Source organism: Fopius arisanus, unplaced genomic scaffold (assembly GCF_000806365.1).
Source record: "Fopius arisanus strain USDA-PBARC FA_bdor unplaced genomic scaffold, ASM80636v1 scaffold00048, whole genome shotgun sequence".
NCBI classification, from domain to species: Eukaryota; Metazoa; Arthropoda; class Insecta; order Hymenoptera; family Braconidae; genus Fopius; species Fopius arisanus.
This window is the reverse complement of record NW_011887787.1, coordinates 181,278-198,870: the sequence shown is the minus strand read 5'-3', so window position 1 is coordinate 198,870 and position 17,593 is coordinate 181,278. Positions and strand designations below refer to the sequence as shown.

General features: G+C 38.5%; 4 protein-coding genes across 11 annotated transcripts; 1 reads left to right on the top strand and 3 right to left on the bottom strand.

Moving 5' to 3' along the window:
* Positions 1–516: 516 nt before the first annotated feature.
* On the bottom strand, positions 517–8,826 carry CalpA (calpain-A). Of its 7 annotated transcripts, XM_011306459.1 has the most exons (13): positions 8,597–8,826; positions 8,196–8,488; positions 7,764–7,916; positions 5,536–5,712; positions 5,295–5,482; positions 4,479–5,215; positions 3,987–4,362; positions 3,842–3,884; positions 2,942–3,071; positions 2,347–2,475; positions 1,907–2,034; positions 1,624–1,819; positions 517–1,162 (listed from the first exon to the last, which is right to left on the bottom strand). In XM_011306459.1, the coding sequence occupies exons 3-13, from the start codon at positions 7,833–7,835 to the stop codon at positions 1,077–1,079; spliced, it is 2,262 nt and encodes a 753-aa protein (XP_011304761.1). In that variant the 5' UTR covers positions 7,836–7,916; positions 8,196–8,488; positions 8,597–8,826; the 3' UTR covers positions 517–1,076. The 7 variants fall into 7 exon arrangements, with proteins under 7 accessions (XP_011304761.1, XP_011304762.1, XP_011304760.1 ...); XM_011306460.1 differs by lacking the exon at positions 8,196–8,488 and having other exon boundaries at positions 8,548–8,826; XM_011306458.1 differs by lacking the exon at positions 8,196–8,488.
* An 839-nt stretch (positions 8,827–9,665) lies between these two features.
* Positions 9,666–10,281, bottom strand: LOC105267533 (uncharacterized). The gene is made up of 2 exons (XM_011306454.1): positions 10,136–10,281; positions 9,666–9,848 (listed from the first exon to the last, which is right to left on the bottom strand). The coding sequence occupies exons 1-2, from the start codon at positions 10,213–10,215 to the stop codon at positions 9,707–9,709; spliced, it is 222 nt and encodes a 73-aa protein (XP_011304756.1). The 5' UTR covers positions 10,216–10,281; the 3' UTR covers positions 9,666–9,706.
* Positions 10,282–10,668: 387 nt separating this feature from the next.
* LOC105267532 (DNA polymerase eta-like) lies at positions 10,669–12,564 on the top strand. Its single transcript, XM_011306452.1, has one exon. It carries the CDS (start codon positions 10,691–10,693, stop codon positions 12,548–12,550), a length of 1,860 nt encoding a protein of 619 aa, XP_011304754.1. The 5' UTR covers positions 10,669–10,690; the 3' UTR covers positions 12,551–12,564.
* Positions 12,565–15,380: 2,816 nt separating this feature from the next.
* On the bottom strand, positions 15,381–17,269 carry LOC105267531 (protein FAM98A). 2 transcript variants are annotated; one of them, XM_011306451.1, is made up of 4 exons: positions 17,095–17,269; positions 16,668–17,034; positions 16,364–16,532; positions 16,175–16,287 (listed from the first exon to the last, which is right to left on the bottom strand). In XM_011306451.1, exons 1-4 carry the CDS (start codon positions 17,127–17,129, stop codon positions 16,274–16,276), a joined length of 585 nt encoding a protein of 194 aa, XP_011304753.1. In that variant the 5' UTR covers positions 17,130–17,269; the 3' UTR covers positions 16,175–16,273. The 2 variants fall into 2 exon arrangements, with proteins under 2 accessions (XP_011304752.1, XP_011304753.1); XM_011306450.1 differs by having other exon boundaries at positions 15,381–16,532.
* Between the last annotated feature and the right edge of the window lie 324 nt (positions 17,270–17,593).

Below are 17,593 nucleotides of genomic sequence, written 5' to 3'. Positions count from 1 at the left end.
GAGGCCCTTAAGAGTATTCTACTTCTGCGTGTGCCGTCAGCACTTAATAAAGATTATTTTCCAACTAATTAAAAGTTGCCTCACAGTGCCTCGTCCATGTACTACACGACTGTCTTTGAAAAATCAAGTTGCTATTTTTCCTTACCTCTGAGCTCACTGTGCACTTCAAAGCTAAAGCTCATCCCTTGATACAGCGTGACCAACATTTTACTTTATTTATGTGCTCTCAGTAATACGGATTTACCTCGTATATTTGACAGTTCTTTTTGTCCCATGGATGATCCGCTTATTTTTCTGTTCTTATCTTTCCAGTTATTTGGACTTTGTCCACAGAAGAAACAGACTTTAAAAAATGGTTTCTGGAACGTAAATTTAAATGGGAATTAGGATTTTGAAATCGAGATTCGCGGGGAATTTACTCATCTTTTATGGATGATAAATATTTATAAAAATCTTGGAAAAATTATAGGGAATTCAGGAATATTCTGGAAACTTTAAACAAATTATCGACGATTATAACATGTAAGACATTTTTATTCGAAAATATACTCCAAATACAATATTCATCCCACAATCATCAGTTTATATATGTAATCCTGTAAAATCGGAAGAAAAAAATTCTAACAAGAGTTTAAAGTATGACTCTTCTCAAAATATATTATCTTTCATATTCGTTAGTCGTATTATGTCCCTGAAAATATTGTATACCAAATGTTATTACGATCATTATTACTAAATTCATGAAAAGAAATGCGAGTGAATTAGGCACATGGAGGTAGGCTAACGACCGACAATTAACTATGAATTATTAAAATATGATTAATACTCCCAAATGAACGATACCGAGAATTATCGATATTCCGTCTTAAAAAATGTCAACATTTTGAATTTGTCAATCAATATTAATTGATAATTATCATGAACAATTTATTGTAAATAATTTATTGATTATTGAGATAGATTTTAAGACACTATCGAATCGAAATGCCAATTATTTTAACTGGTGTAATAAGACAATTTTAAATAGGTTTCAATCATTTCCATGGTTTTTCGATGGATGAGTCATGATATTACGATTATGAATACAATGTTTTCTCCATCCACTCTTCCAGAGTAAACGTAGCTGAGTTAGTACGCTGAAGATCACGTTCGTGAAAGATGTCTGCAACACAAAGCCGATTCAGTTAATTTGTTATTCATACAGAGAAACATTGATGTAAGCGCAGAATATTGGGAAAATTTGGGGCTAGATCGATGGGCGCATCAGTCTCCGCTGTATTTAATGAGAAAAAATTCCAGGGGAATATTCATTGTTTGAGGTGAACAATAACGAAGTACACGGCATGCTTTTTTCCATTTTCCACTGATTACTCTATGAATATCTTTGAAACACAACTTCAGGAAAGAATAACACCAAAGATTTTTTAGTCAAAACTTCACTTAACGGAAAGAAATTTTGATGTTTCTTGTACATTCACCATTTTGGCGGAATTCGAAGATATTCACAAATATTGGAAGATAAAACATGCAACGAGTATTGGGTGAATGCACGAGGATAAAGGGAATTATAATAATTTCTTTAAACAAATAACAATTCATCTTCCAAAGAGTAATGGCCCTGACCGATCATAGTTTTCAGTCGAACAGCGCACATGATGTAGTCATCGAAGTGAATGAGTCCGTCTTTAGTTCCATATCGATGAACAAGAATATTCAGAATGTGATTGTTCAATCGATATCCGGCACTGTTGAGGGCCTGTCGAAGTTCAAAGGCACTGAGATAGCCCGAGCCATCCCTGTCGTATAATCTGAACACAGCCTATGGGCAACATTAAAAGATTCATGAATTTCTCATTCAATTCATTTATTCACTCCAGAGGAAAATGAGAAAAATAAAGAAACTCACTCTCCAGTTTCGTATATCAGTCCAGAGCGTCAGGAACTCCTCGAAACCGAGTTTTCCCGAATGGTCGGTATCCAGCATGGCTACCATACTACGACAAATGTCTTTGCTGAATCCCTCATTATGCATTTCTGGAATAATAATTAAAATTTCTCACCAATTTAGTGATTTTCGTTTAATAAATTGTGTAAATAATTTAATAATTGATTAGGGAATTAGACAATCATCAAGCACAACATCAGCATGAAATAGACAGTATCTAATGATAAATGATTTGACTAGATCATGATTACAGAAAAATGATTGAAGGAAAGGAATTCACGAAATTCGATTCCTGAAATTTGACTCGAGTTATTGACATTCGGTTTGTCTAAAGCTCCATAGAATTTCCAACTCTCAAATAATTTTTTTTTGTCGACTAGAGTGTGAAAGATGATTCTTACCTACAGGTTTACCGTACTGTTCATTATTGCAAATAATTCCGCAGAGAAGTGAGATGATGAAATCGACCATAGAGCCGTCTTGCTCAGTATTTGATGGATGTGCTTCATTATGTTGGGTTTGTGGGAGTTCTAGCCAGTAACAACACACTATGTTAGCGAATTATTATCGAACACGTGCGGGCGTCGATCGATAGATTCGTATGGAAAATAGACAATCACTACTTTCTCTATTTTACGAAAGGATATTGCGCAATCAATTATTCGTTTAAGGCGTGCGAAGTAGTAGACCTATAAATCCACCGATTTATTGAGAATATTATAATGATGAATATTTTTTCATTTTTCAGTTATTACTGTTTATCGAAAAATAGACAAGCCCATTTTTTAGTATTAATATTTTTCAAAGCGAAATCGTAGCTAATTGGCATAAAATTTCCGCTTAAATGGTGTTTAATTAGAAGCTCTGATGTTAAACATTCAGTCTTTTAATAAGCAAATGAAAAAATTACGAGAAGAACAAAGAGTAAAGCAGTAATGAAATGAAATCAGCACAATAACCAACTAAAACGTTGTGGAGACGTTTTTATAGACTTACCTTTACGCATCGCGTAGTCCAGAATTTCCTTCAATTCCATCCAATCAACCTCCATATCGTCTCCAGCGAGTTTCCGGAAGAACTCACGAATTTTTTCCTCGTTATGATCCGGTTCCGGCTGATCTCGCACCTGCAAATGATAGAAATAAATTTGTAGGCAAATGTCTTCATATTATTTCAATTAAATTTAATTGGCATTGTAATTAGGGCGTGTGTAACTGTACTTGTGCAGTTCTCTTTCTCCTCTTCTCGTCGAAAAGAAAATCATAAAAAGAAAATTGAATAAATCGTATGTCAGTAAGAATTGACAGGAAATTGCGCAGTGAAATAAGAAAGGGGATTGAGTAAGTCCAAAGCGAATGCGAATTATTATCTGAACGTCTCGAGAAATATCAGAATTTTATGTCATTTCCTTGACATTTTTCAAATCCCCTATTTTTAATATTTGAAAAAGGTGTTGATGCAAAATATTATAAATTATCTCTCTCTTTTCCTCTTCACTGCAGAATTATTCACTGTATGTTTTAATTAATTGGGATAATTATTAAGGGTATTGTAACTCACACTGTGATCTCCATCACCCCCAATCCCATGTCCACGATTAATTACCTAAAAGCCAAGCCCATGTCTCATGCGTATTGTGTTAGCGTTTTAGCACACCCAGAAGAAGGAACATTGGTTAATTCATTGTAAATAACAATGAGAAAGGAGTTATATTTATTTATGTACGACCAATGACTGTGTGTTGTGTGCTGTAACTACTCTGACACTATTTGTTCAATCATTAAGACTGAATCATCAAGTGCATGATCTACTACCCGTGCTGACGTGTCACAAATGCCATTGTTCGTATTTACATTTAATCTAGAAAAAAAAATGAATGTGAATGATTGCACATACCCTGTCATCGACTTCTCCAATGCCAACAGATTCATCGTTTTCTCTAGAAAATTATAAATGCCGATGAATAAACCACAGGAATACATTAATCAAGTTTTTAAAATTAATCCATTGATTTTGTTAGTGGATAATAATTTCTACGTACTCCATGCTATTTTTATTTTCAGAGAATATCCTCAGCAAGAATTCTCCCTCCTCATTAGGGTCATAAGTACTGGGAACGATGCAGTATGTGCCAGGTGGTAATTTAAATCGACAACTGACTTCCCTCAGGTTGATAAACGATGGCGATCTGGCCACGGATGCATTATACTTGAAGAAATTGATATCCAGAGGTTTTGGTAGGCGATCCGGGTAATCGAGATGATAAATAGCGAAACCAATCGTCAAACAATCAGCTCCCATTCGCTTCTGGGCTCTTCTGTTCTTCTGCATCAAGGCTACGATCACTGTACATTTATCATCGCCTTCGTCAGGGTATTCTAGAGTCACAATGTACTGGGGATTGTGCCAAAATGTTTCTAGAGCATAAATAAAATACTTGAGATTAATTTTTTAAAACGAAGATGAAGACGAAAATTCTAAATCAGACTGGTGGATTGAAGTTGAATTTTTTCATATCATTTTTATTCCGTACCTAAGAAATTTCTGCATCCGCCAGCAGTCACACCCCTCACCCACTCCCCCTCGAAGACACTCATCTCCCACCTCTTTTTTCCCGAATTGAGATCATCCTCAGTCAGCGAATCAGGATTCAAGTTACAAATTTCCAGATTAGTGAAAAACCTCTTCCAATCCTGGAAAGACATCCAGAATTCCCCATCGACATCAAAAGTGAGTCCTAACTCCTCTTTCTCGTGATCTGGAATGAATCTCCACTCTGGAGAGCCATCACTCCAGGGTCCGTTCCACTCGGCCTCATTCCCCCAGGGATTTCTCAGTCTGAGAAGTGGAATCCTCCCAGATTGGTTGGGTGTCTGAATATCCACGTACTTGACTCGCGTAATACTGTATGCATGTCCCCTGATGAGACCCTGGGGCGTCTCAGCCTCGAGGACGTTGGGGTCTGGCTCCAGAGAGCAGCCCATCATCGAGTTCCTCTCGAAAGCCTTCAGGAGGATGCTGAAGAGATTCGGTGGAGTTTCATTCATCTGGTACATCTCTGTAACACCACCTGTGAAATCCTCCATTGCTTCACACGCTGTGCCGCCTTTGAGTGCCTCGTAGGAGCCGTGAAGTTTCGCATATGCTTTCTCCAATAATGCACTCCAAAATTCATTGTTCTCTGCTGAACTGAGGTACATGAGTTTACCGTGGTATGTGGGTAAACGATCGTCTATCACTACATCCACCCATCTGCCGTACTGCCAGAATCTAATGATCATAGATTAATTAGTAAGTAATGATTTGTCATTAGTAGAGTGGTGGCTCCAAGGAGATCTCTCCTAATTACCTGAAGTGGAAAATCCCAGCATAACTCTCATCGAATCCTTGATCCTCCGGAACAACTTGGAAGAATAAATGTTGATACATTGTGAGATTGGCGACAGCAGCGAGGAGCCAGCAATCCCCGAGTTCTCCCTGCTGTACATCGAACCTGGAGAAACCCTCGACGAATAATTGGGGATTGTCTGCAATTTCCTGAAAATACAATTTACATTACAATCTAGAGTTAATTCAATTGAATCTTTTACCATTGGTCGTCGCCATTCTATGTATCTGTCCGGACGTCTGGAAAAGTAGAGCGAGGAGTCGTCCGCTGGGAATTCGGGATCTTCAAACAGTTGTCCGGAGGCGAGACATTGTTGACGCAGTTGATTGAAATCTTGAACAGCACCCTGAGCTCTAAATCCTGATCCTTTCTCACCCAACTGTAATTATCATAGAACCAACACCATCAGAATCAATTCCAATTCCAAGTCACCCTCAAATTTAATATTTATTCAATTATCATTCCATCTTGACTGTTGAACACATAAATATTCTCAATATTACGGATTATCATTTACGTTGAAATAAGGTTTTCCTATTGAATTCCCAGTCGTCTTGATTGGTTTATCATTATAAATAAAATTTCTCTTCACTGATGCTCGATTGGCCTCAGAAATTTTATTTAATTCCGGTCTTGGGGGATTCGATCCCGGCCCTTTTAATTTTTCCACGGGACTTTTATTTAAATTCTGGCGAATTGTTTTACTCGTGGCGGGGATTTTAAACTCGGTCCCACTTCGTTCTAAATAATTATGGCAACGAGTCGTGAGACTATAGGAGTAAGTCGGTTTTTTCTCCATTTCAATTCTTAATGTGAATACTAAAAAACCGAATAATGAGACTGTTTTGTACTGTCCAATTGACCAGAAGGTACTGACCAATTTAATAATTCTTATCTGGTGAGGAAAACTCGGTGCTAGTATCCGGTGCGTTATCAGACATGCTATCATAGCCCTTAGGCGCAGGAAAATATAATTGCTGTCAGTTGCGTGAGGCAATCGAGTGACTCTGAGGATCAGTGCGAAATTGAATATTACTCATAGAATAATATTTCATCATTGAGATCGTAAGAGAATTAGGGAGTGCAAATATTTCTGATATTTTTAATGGCCCCACTGGCCTTCAGGATAATCGCAATTTGAATTCCATCTCTCATCCATCAACCTGAAGGTATAATTTCGGAGTTTTTCCCCGTAGCGAATGAATCACCTCCAGTTTCCTCTTAACGTAACGTCATAACTGTCTCCTCCCACTCGGTGCCAATTTTTTTACCTGAGAGGACTCAAGACCGATTAAAATCTAGATAATTCCACATTCTAATAGAAAACGATGAAATACAAAAAATGTCAGGATAATCAATTCGAGTAACACAGAATTTGAGTACTGAAGAAATAAAAGATCTATGAATAGTCAAAATATGTTTTGTGTCAAATATAATATATTTTGAGATCATAGAAAATGTAAAAACTATTTTCCACGCGTACAGGTTGAATGCAAGGGAAGAAATCATCTTTATGAACTTATCATTAATTATCTATATTTCTAAAAGAGAAAAAAATCAATTTTTTGGTGAATTTTCCTGAAAAAATTCTACAAAAATTCGAATACATGAAAAAACCCATCAAAATGAGGTTATGTACTCAAATACAATAATAAAATATTCCAGCATCCGTATGACAAGTTAGTGGCGAGTGTAATCATGCAAATAGAATAGATCTGTCCACAAAGTTGCATTACCACTTTGATGGCGAATAATGATGGTAGAACGCGTTTAACTTGACACTCTTTTTTCACAAAAACATCATTTCCAGGTTGAGTTGCCGCCTCGTTCCAGCCATATCCACACGGTTGCTCATAATTCCCGTAATCACTCATTTTAATTGTCAAAATTCAACAATCACTCTTTCTATCACTCAAAAACAGCTGATCCCAGATGGACCCAATTCCGAAGTTTTTTAATAAATTACGATCGGAGCTACAAATCAATTGTGAATGCAATCGAATTACGGAACAACTGCTGTGGTACGACGTAGTGAGAGGACCGTTAGGTGATTATTGTGATCTCATCATTGGAGAAGGCTCCAGTAGTGTTTAATTGGATTTTTTATTTATTTTATTCAAGAGTAATTGTGAAGAAATCAAAGAGGGATGAAAATCGAGAGGAATTACACATGAATCATCTTTTCAGAATAATTGTTTGGCGATAATTGGGTCATTTTAGGACCTTGGGTACAAGGTCATTTGAAACTTCTTCGATCATTGATAGATTAGGGTTTATTCGACGCCCTAGGGTAGGTCACAGGAAACACTAACAAACGAAATAAATCATCACTCAGCTTCTATCAACCTTGGCATGATTGATAATGTTGGTTCAATGCCAATGACACTCCACAAATTACTGAAAACAATTCAATTTTCACTCTGAACTTACGTTTTTTTCAATTTTCTGCCTGACGAACTCCGGCTCACTAATTACATCCATATTCCAACCGTAATTAGTCATTTTTATTCGGTAATATTTTATTCACTCAACACTTTTATCTCGATGTTTTTTGTTCAATTCCTCATGGAGTGTTTTCTGTCACTAAAATTCACAAGTTTCACAATCTTTTACTTAAATAATCAAGTAACGTATTCATGCTGTTATGGGGTTGAGTAATTGCAATGCAGACTTTGTATTGATCCCTTATACGAAGTAATAAAATTCTCATAGTGAATGACAAGAATTGCTAACAATGTTTACGAATTATCTCGATTAAAAGTGATTGTCAGAGAATTGTCAGAAATTCGACTGCTTTACCAAAAATATTTAAAAAATTAATTCATCGTTAGGTCGTAAGAATTAAAATACAAGATTACTCACAAGTTGATAACAGATTGACAAGAGTAAGGGGGGATTGCAGAAAGAACTGCAGTTGCTCGTGCGTACTATTGTGCAATTTAAATGCAGGTTGTTTTATTGATCTGATACGAAATAATGCAATCCTCGTTCCGAATGACGAATTGCCAATATTTTCTAGGAATCATTTTATGAAGTGTGAATTCTCTATAGATTAAATCATTAACTTATCTTCAGGAGAATATCAAAAAATAAATAATATGAATTCTTTTGATTTTGTTGACAGTAGGAGATCAGATTGGTGCATGTATAATTTACTGGATTGATGTTGAATAAAAAAATTATGAAACATCTGTTGATAATCACTGATAATCACCATACACTACACCTCATCGATTTTTCGTGTAATCCGAGGATTTACTCACCGAAGGTGGCGAAACGAACGCACGCGATTTGGATCACGAGAGATGAATGCAAATTTTGAAGTTTGAAATGATAAAACTGTCTGGTCCAAGAGCTGGTGGCACACTGCGGATATCAAAGAGCCATCGCGCCTGTCATATGGTAAACCTCGAGTTTAAAAGCGTGAGTCAGTTGAAGCCCTCGGTCTGCTCGTTATTATGTAAAAACAGTGCGATAAAGAGACGATAAATTGAAATGCGGAAAATAATTCTTTAAATAGATAGTAACGAGATCTCTAATTGTCAGAATTGCGATACACATCTGGGCAGTTGTTGCGGGGATTCTGCGATTGCGTTCGCGAAATTGATTTTTCTCGGTATTGTGTCTCGGTTTGGATCGCTTTGCCAAATTCGCAGGACATTCAAGTAGTTTTCCGATTTCCGGGAGCGCGAGGAAATCGGAGTGAAAATGTTCTCAGAGTTTGAGGAAAATAGATTAATGAGAACCGAGACCATGCGGTGGGCATTTTTTCGAGGCTGACGAACTCAATTTTTTTTTTCTATTTGCGACGTCTAGAAATAAGTTAAACCGGTTTTTCGTGTAGGGACGGAGTCAATTCTCAGAATTCTGACTTGAAGGAGTTTAGAATTATTTTGGGGAAAATTTCGAAAGCTGGATTGCTTGATGACTGTGCAGATATCTCGGAAATTATTGATACGAGAAACACCAGGAATTTTTTTACAGGAAATTGGAGTAAAAATGGCAGCCGATTTCCGTGTTCCAAATAAGTAAATTTTTTCCCAGATTTTCATCTCGTCATTTTCCCGTTCCTTTTCATGGAACGCATTCAACATAAACATCGAAACATGAGTTAATGATTGTTTTTGTTAAACATGAAATGCGTTTGAAAATAGCGGATCTAAAAATATGAAAGTATCAGCCCTGCGGTGCAAAAGGCGAGAAGAAAATTTGGCTCTCGTCCAGAAGAAATTAATGTTTTTACGTGCATCATAAATATTATGCGCTTTATTGTTTATCCGAAACTGTAGCGATTTTTAATTTTTCAAACACTATTTTTGCAGTGAAATGAAATTCTCCGCATGTGGTGATGGCAAAAAAGAATTAAAAGTCATTCAAACCTTGAACGTCACCCTCGCCGGATGATGGATGTCTCCACACCCTGTGAGACCTCCCCGGAGGTTCCTCGAGAGTAGATTATACCGACCGAGGGTTCCCCAGACGTCATCGGGTACCTGACCAAGCAACTCAGCATTTCTAAATTATTAAATAAAAAAATAACCAATTAATTTCCCATTCGGCAGCACCAGCAGAAGCGCTTCGCGCCGATTTCCCTCAGTCGTTTTCGTGAAATATATCGAGATCGAAAAGAGATATGAAAAATTTTGTCAGAAACGTTTCTACGGAGTGGAAAAAGATCTACAAAAAAGGTCCCGATGAAAGTTTAGGTATCACCGATGGATTCCGATATATTGCCGAAATTGCCATGATCTAACTGACTCTGGACAATTAATTTCTCAATTTTTTATTGGACTTGATCATACCCTTTCACGAATCTCTCAGTTTTAACGTTGCCTTTGTCGTCGGATACTGCTCTGACGTAAAAATAAACGTAATTAGGCATGATTGCGGCCTTGAAATTATCCAGGAAACTTTAATTTACGATAAAACTCATTCTCAAGAGAGTACTGCAAACTATGGACAAGCTGTAGCTGCATCGTCACTATCTCGACACTTCTGTCTTAAATATATATAGATTATTCTAGTCTCCATGTGTATCCCCAGCTCTATTTACTCTATACGCTCTATACAAATGGTGAAATTTCATTTCCCAAAAGTTACTCAATTCATTTTACGATTCACTACAGTATTATTTGTAATTAAATGAACAACTACGACAATCTATCAATTACAAAATGATGGAAACAACTTCCAAAGACTTTTAAGAAACATTAAAAAATGTCTCTTCAATTTCAAATCTGATGTCTCTCAGCTGATAACAAAGGGAATCCCTTTACTCACGTCTCCAGTTCCCTTCTCATCGGCACGTGCAACACAAGTCACTGAACTCGTCTGATTTTCTGAGAAGAACTACCAAAATGTCATCCCCAGAGGACAGAATAATAGCTCTAATTGATATGGACTGCTTTTTCTGCCAAGTGGAATCCCGAGATCATCCGGAGCTGAAAGGCCAACCCCTGGTGGTCTCTCAAAATAATGTAGTTCTTGCAGTGAGCTACGAAGCTCGAGCCCTGGGAGTCACCAGGTTCATCAGATCCGAAGAAGCCAAGGAGAAGTGTCCCACGGTGAATATCGTGAACTCACCGATATCCCACGGCAAATCAGACAACACAAAGTACAGAATGGCTGGTCAAGAAGTGATTCAAGTTCTGAAACAGCACTGTCCAACGATAGAAAGAGCTAGCATTGACGAGGCCTACCTGGACATCACAAAACTGGTGGATGATCGTCTGGAGACCACTCTGTCCTCTTCAGAGGACCTGAGGACTTCTCTCTCCAACACGTTTGTCGTGGGCTACTGTGGCCCCTCGAACGACGAGATCCAACGTTCCCAGGGTCTTCAAAGATGGCTTGAAGAGGTATTCGACGATATCAGCGATGATCAAGCCAGGAGATTAGCTATCGCTGCTGTCATCGTCGAAGAATTGCGAAGGGAAATCCTCCAGAAGTGCAGCTTCACGTGCTCTGCTGGAATCTCTTACAACAAGGTCCTAGCTAAGCTAGCTTGTGGTCTTCATAAGCCTAATAAACAGACCATTCTCTCTTCTGCTGAGGTCTCAGAGCTGTTTACAGCAGTTCCCGTTAACAAGGTCAGGAATCTTGGCGGAAAAATTGGGAAGACTTTGATGGAGAATTTGAACTGCAATGTTATGTCTGACCTCATGAGGTTCACACTTCAAGATCTGTTGAAGGTCTTCGATGAAAAAACAGCTGATTGGTTGTTCAATATTGCCAGAGGAGTGGATAACGAACCTGTTACCCCACGACTCATCTGCAAGTCCATAGCTGCCAGTAAGAACTTCTTCGGAAAGGCTGCGATTACTGATTTGGAGGGGCTGAAGGAATGGGTTGGAGAACTGGCTGGGGATCTAGTTGAGAGACTCGAACAGGATTTTGAGGATAACAACAGGAGAGCAACAACTCTGACAGTTTGCTATCATCATCTTGTGGAGAAGAAGAACGTCTCGCAGTCCAAGAGCTGTCCCATGGGGCCTTATAACAAGGAAAGAATTGCTGGAATTGCTTTTGATATTATTTCTAGGAACATGCAGATGCCCATTGTTTTCATTTCACTGGGGACTAGTAAGTTTGTTAGCGTGCAAAAGAGTGGGAATTTTGTTAGTTATTTTAAAAAAGGGGTACATTCAGCAAAACCGATGGAGAATTTAGAGATTAGGAAAGAAGGGAGTCAGGAGGAAGCGAGGGAAATTTCGAAGATTTCTCGGGAAGGGAATGAGGAGAAGAGTGTTGAGGACAGGGGAAGTCTGATAAAATTGCAGGAAATATTTCCGGATTTAAATGACATCGATCATTCTGTGCTCGCGCTACTGCCCATGGAGTTGCAAGATGAAGCTAAATTGTATATTAAGAATAAGGAGTCGCCTAAAGTAAATAATGCTAAATCCAAAATGAGTTCCGGTGGAGTTCGAAATGGGGGAAATACTATTAAAAATTTTGTGGTTAAGAATTCTTCTGCTGTTGAGAAGTCCTCGATGATACGATGTAGCGAGTGTGATCAGATGATACAGGGGGATAAGTTTTCCGAGCACTGCGATTTTCATGTTGCCCAGAATTTACAGAAAAGTATCAATCGATCATTGGGGCGAGAGGTGTTGGGGGATTCTTTGAAGAGAAATAGGGAGAAGAGCTCTTCCCCAAAGAGCAATAAAAAGACTCGTAGTATTGATTCATATTTCAGTAAATTTAAGAATAATTGATTTTATAAAACATGGGAGTTGGAATTGAGTAGAAATAAAACAAATGTAATATTTATAATAATTGAATGTAAAGTGAATATAAAGTTGAATGTAAAGTGAGATTCAGATTGAAAATGAAAGTAGACATTAATATATTTTTCTCAACTTGCAAGGCATTGGCATATTTATTATCACATATTGCCACTCGTACAGTACGAAATCTTTTTCCTTCAATGAACTATTTTTAATAAAGTATTTAACATGTTAATAATTAGGTAATTGTCGCGTATTCTCTCGAGGTTTTCCTGTCTAATAAATGAAAATAAAAAACTGAAAAAAAAAATGAAAAGAACTAAAAAAAGAAATAAAGAGATAATTCATGGCTATATAAACTAGAAACTGTATGAATATCATAAAACCGAAAAATACGAGAAAAATACTGAAAAATACTGGGAAACGTTTTTTCTATAATCTCAATCAGAAAATAGATTTTTTATCCTCATCCCTAATCCATAGCGAAGACCTTATCAAGAGCCCCTAAATCAGGTCTAAAAGGAGATCTGGTGAGCCTTCCCTCAAGCTCATCCCAGTGCCACCAGACGCCATCGATCCTGATTTTACCATAAGCCGCCTTGACCTTGCCCCCAGCCTTATTCCTGAGCTTCTCTTCAGCCTCCAAAAACTGCTGCACCTTCTTTTCCCTGCCAGTATAATCTGAGACAATACGAACCTGCGTTAGTCTCGCATACCACCTGTTCCTTAATATCTGCTTCTTGATAATGTGTGATCCCACAGTCACCACCAGAGTATTCCCCACCACGAGGACTTTGTTGACTTCAGCATTCACTCCCATAATTCTCCAGATGAACTCATTGATATCATCCTCGAGTCTCTTCCAGGAGCTTCGGAATCCTGTCATCACGATGTTACACCCCTTGTGATGACGTTCAATCATCTCCCGTTGAAGTTCCACGAGACTGAGAGGACATGGCGAAGGATTTTCAGGATTTTCCACCAAACTATGAACTTCTTTCGCAACAGCCCCTGATGATTCTTCGGTGCGATATCCCAGACGTTGAAACACAGACCCTTGATGGTCATTGGAGCTATCGACCGAGTCCAAGATGATCATTCCAGCGAGATCACCAGCTGGAACGTCTGAGGCTTGCTGAATCTCCTCAGGAGGCTCCGTATTTGCTACGACGGTGCCTTCCTCGGTGGGATTTGCATCAGGTACCGGATCAACCTCCGGATCCTTGAGTTCCTCCAGAGGCTCCCCTGATGTCTGAGTTCCCTTATCGACCATCTTCTGCCTTCTGTTCATTTTCTTCAAGATCAATTTGATCCCCTGAAGATTACGACTAACTGCCTTCTCGTATTTCTTTTTCTGAGCCTCACTCTTTGCAAACTTGGATTTCTTCTCTCGTTTATACTCTTCAAGGACTTGTTTGAGAAGAACGTAATTCCTTTCTTCAATTTCTGGTAACTTCAGGTCGAAGACGTCTGAGATTATCTCGTTCAGACACTTCATCTTTTTCTCTCGAGGGTCATCAGTATCTCCACCGGTTTGAATCGACTCAGATGAATTTTTGACAAGCATCTGCGAGCTTCCTTCACCTTCAGGAAGTTGGGGGTCTGTTTTTTTATTGTAAACTCCGCCAGATTTGTAAACCTTGAATATATCGATCAATTCTTTTATCGTGTCTTGAACATCTACATGATTGGAGTGATATTCACGTGTTGGTGTCGTCGAAATATTTTTTTCCTGTTCATTATTGCGACTTTGAGTGCTATTGTTGACAGTTTTTGGTACAACTGCTGACTTCATTCCGGAAACACTAACATTAAATGAAGAATCATTTAGTTGAGTGTTTGAACATGTGGAATTGATCATCATATCTGGTGAGTTGACGGTACTCTTCTCTACTGTTGTATTTTCCTCTTTTATTTCAACGATCTCAGGGTCTTCTGGATCAATCACAATGATTGAGTTTCTCTTTGGTCTCTTCTTTGAAGGCTCGACATTGTTGTTTTCCTCAGAAGTTGTCAGATTGTTAAGGATCTTTTTTTTTATTCGCAATGCGTTCTCGGATTTTATTTTCATATTTGGTGGTCTTTTGGGTTTTCCCTTCTTGCGTTTTCGAGGCTCAGGATCGTCCAAGGTTATTGGAGGAGGCTTTGTCCCTCTTGAGGCTCGTGTCTGTCGCTTTGAGGTGACAGGCTCAGGTGTCTTTTTCCTCATTTTGAAGAGGGGATTTTTCAATTTTTTTGGCTTTGGCTCTTTAGATTCCTCGGAGAACTTTGATAATGGTGAATGTAGTTTTTGGAGCTGGTGGACCTCAATTTTATTTGGGGCAGAAACAAAAGGGCTAGAGCCGAACTTTCGGTGGTCTTTTAGAATAACTCGCAATTCACGGTTTGAAAACATGATTGATTCAGGCGATTTCAGTGTACTGTATTGTTTGGGGGGTGAGGTGAGACTTTCCACTGGAATTTGTAAGACAAAAGAAAATTGAGCGCCGAAACAGTTGGAAATTGTTTATTTTTGTACTCAGAATATGCATTTGTCAGATTTCATCATTATCGACGAGACCCGCCAAAAGCGTCATAACGTTATGGATTTTCAAATCGATAATTCATCTGTTAAAAAATTGAAACTGTCGTAGAAGCAGAAAAAATTTATAACACCGCAACTAAAAAAGGGAATATTGAAATAAGGAAACATTCCTGGATGTTAATAATTTATAAATTTATTCATTATCTTTATTCGCTCCATAAATAATGATTAATAATGAATTCAATCAATTTATCAGGATCATTTCAAGTAACAAAAAAAAAAGAATGAAGGTGGATATTTTGTAAAAATTCCTTCAGTAAAAGAAAATGCAGAAAAGAAAATTTCTTCATTCATATGATATTCAGAAACGCATTCCAAATTGAATGAGTACGAACACGATCAATTATCTTTAATCATCCAGTCTTTCTTCATTCTATAAATTATTCTTGACAATAAATCAAGCAATTGAATTATCGTGAAAAAAATTCAGCGATGAATGCACAATAATTTACAAAATATAAACAATTTGAATCAACAAAAAAGTAAAAAAAAAAGACTAATTCGACAATGATTTCTGAACAGGAAAAAAAATCAATAATGAGATCTACTTCCTCGATTGTACCCTCCACCACCTCGAGCCCACCCTCCTTGGACCCTACCCCCCCTTCCCCCTCCATTATACCCACCCTGGTTGTATCCTCCTTGATGACCACTCCTTTGATATCCTCTGTTATCATCTTGACAAGACCCCGAGCTGTTGGACTGATCCTGCCAGTCTCTGTTCTGTCCAAAATTCGAGGAGGAATCCTTGTGATCTCTGTAATTACCTCTTCCCCCGCCTCGTCCACCCCCTCTGCCACCCCTTGATACGTCGGGAGCTCTGTCCTTCTTCCAGGAGGGCATCTCCGGTGGTGGTGGGGCTTGCTCATTTGTTCTGCCACCTCGATCTGGCACAGCTCCAATTATCACCTTCGTGACTTTACTCTGGGTGTTCTTTCTCACAGCTGCACTACTTGTTTTTTCAATTATCGCTATATCATCTCTGGCTGCCAATAATTGGGAGATCGTCACCGATGGCTCGCTCGACATTTTAGCACGTTTCGCGTGATAACAGGTGATCAGTTGATCTTGCTTCGCTTTTATCCGGTCTGACCACAAAAATGATTGAACAGTAACGTCCAATCTCTTCAGCAACATCTCTCTTCGAATCATGAATTCATCTTTCATATCTTTTTGGAGTTGATCAATCTTCTCCCACTGTTCTTTCGATAACTCACCGATAATTAGGGGTTTGCCAATTAAATCCTTCGGGGCTGAAGTAACTACAGTTTTGAGTTTACCCTGGAGTTTGTTGAATAATTGGCCTGCAGTGATGGTGTCAGGAGGTTTTCCAAACTCCAAGGCTATGGACATGTCCTTCAGACATTTGGCAGTGTCACTCTCATGCTGATTCGAAAAAAAAAAAATCGATAGAGGTTTTCGAAATTGTGCAAGAGTACAAATCGATGGAAACGACTTCATAAGTTATTAAAGAGTTCACGCAATTTCGGGAATCAATGGAAAAGGAAATTATCGACTCACGATTGTCACTTGTAGCTTGGATCCAGCATCAGGTTTTTTCGCTTCAATTATTTTACTAGCCATGAGCTCTTGAATCAAGTATTCCAGAAGGAGCATCCGTTCGTCCCTCGTGGCAAGTCTTTGATTGAGATTACCGGACATAAACTGAGTATTGACACACCCCAGTTCCTTCAGAAATGTGCTCAACTCGAGCAAAAATGAACTGGAGTCTTCAGGACTAGACGTTGGATGGACGCGCTCCTCAAAATTACCAAAAATCGACAGCTGTTCTGACAGCCAGGCCACCAGAGATGTGAAATCCGTCGATTTGGCACCTTTCTTCAGGGCTTCATCAAATCTACTGGAGTCTAGCAAAGGTCCTTCATACCTGAAGAAGAACATAAAAAAGAAAACATTAAATGTAAGTATTTAACCTAGAACTAATTACCCCATATTTTGCAGACACTCCAAAAGATCGTCCATTTTATCAGACCAGATTTAATTCTCTAGATAATCGTAATTTTGGAGGGTTATGTGATAACTATTTGATATTCAATTATTGTTTCAAAAGAAATTATGGAAATGCGCAGAGCGACCGGCACACGCAAAGAGGATTGACTAAAGTAGAGGCTCAGTCAAAGAGGATTGACTAAAGTAGAGGCTCAGTCAAAGAGGATTGACTAGAGTAGAGGCTCAGTTCTGGGGGTTTGAGTGACCCCACGAGCACGTAGTACCTCACCCCAAGAGAGAGAGGGTGCCACGCGCAGAGCTGGGGTGTCTGCCCGTCAGCTGACTCGGTAACTGCCTCAGTAGCAGTCCCCTGTCAGAGGGACCAGTCGAGAGAGTGAATGTTATTTTCTGCGTTACAAAATTGGTATTCACTGACATTGAAAAATTGAAAATTTTTGAAAAAGTATCAGGGGAACATGAAAATTGAGGAGGTATTC

Coding starts and splice junctions, on each gene's coding strand:
- LOC105267532 (XM_011306452.1), top strand. CDS start 10,691: ATGTCATCCCCAGAGGACAGAATAATAGCTCTAATTGATATGGACTGC.
- CalpA (XM_011306455.1), bottom strand. CDS start 6,132: ATGGAGAAAAAACCGACTTACTCCTATAGTCTCACGACTCGTTGCCAT. Junction 2,035..2,346: donor ACAGTACGGTAAACCTGTAG/GTAAGAATCATC, acceptor TTATTATTCCAG/AAATGCATAATGAGGGATTC. Junction 1,163..1,623: donor TCGACTGAAAACTATGATCG/GTCAGGGCCATT, acceptor TTTGTGTTGCAG/ACATCTTTCACGAACGTGAT.
- LOC105267531 (XM_011306450.1), bottom strand. CDS start 17,129: ATGGACGATCTTTTGGAGTGTCTGCAAAATATGGG. Junction 17,035..17,094: donor GAGTGTCTGCAAAATATGGG/GTAATTAGTTCT, acceptor GTTCTTCTTCAG/GTATGAAGGACCTTTGCTAG. Junction 16,533..16,667: donor CCAAGCTACAAGTGACAATC/GTGAGTCGATAA, acceptor TTTTCGAATCAG/CATGAGAGTGACACTGCCAA.
- LOC105267533 (XM_011306454.1), bottom strand. CDS start 10,215: ATGCCTAATTACGTTTATTTTTACGTCAGAGCAGTATCCGACGACAAA. Junction 9,849..10,135: donor ACTGAGAGATTCGTGAAAGG/GTATGATCAAGT, acceptor TTAATAATTTAG/AAATGCTGAGTTGCTTGGTC.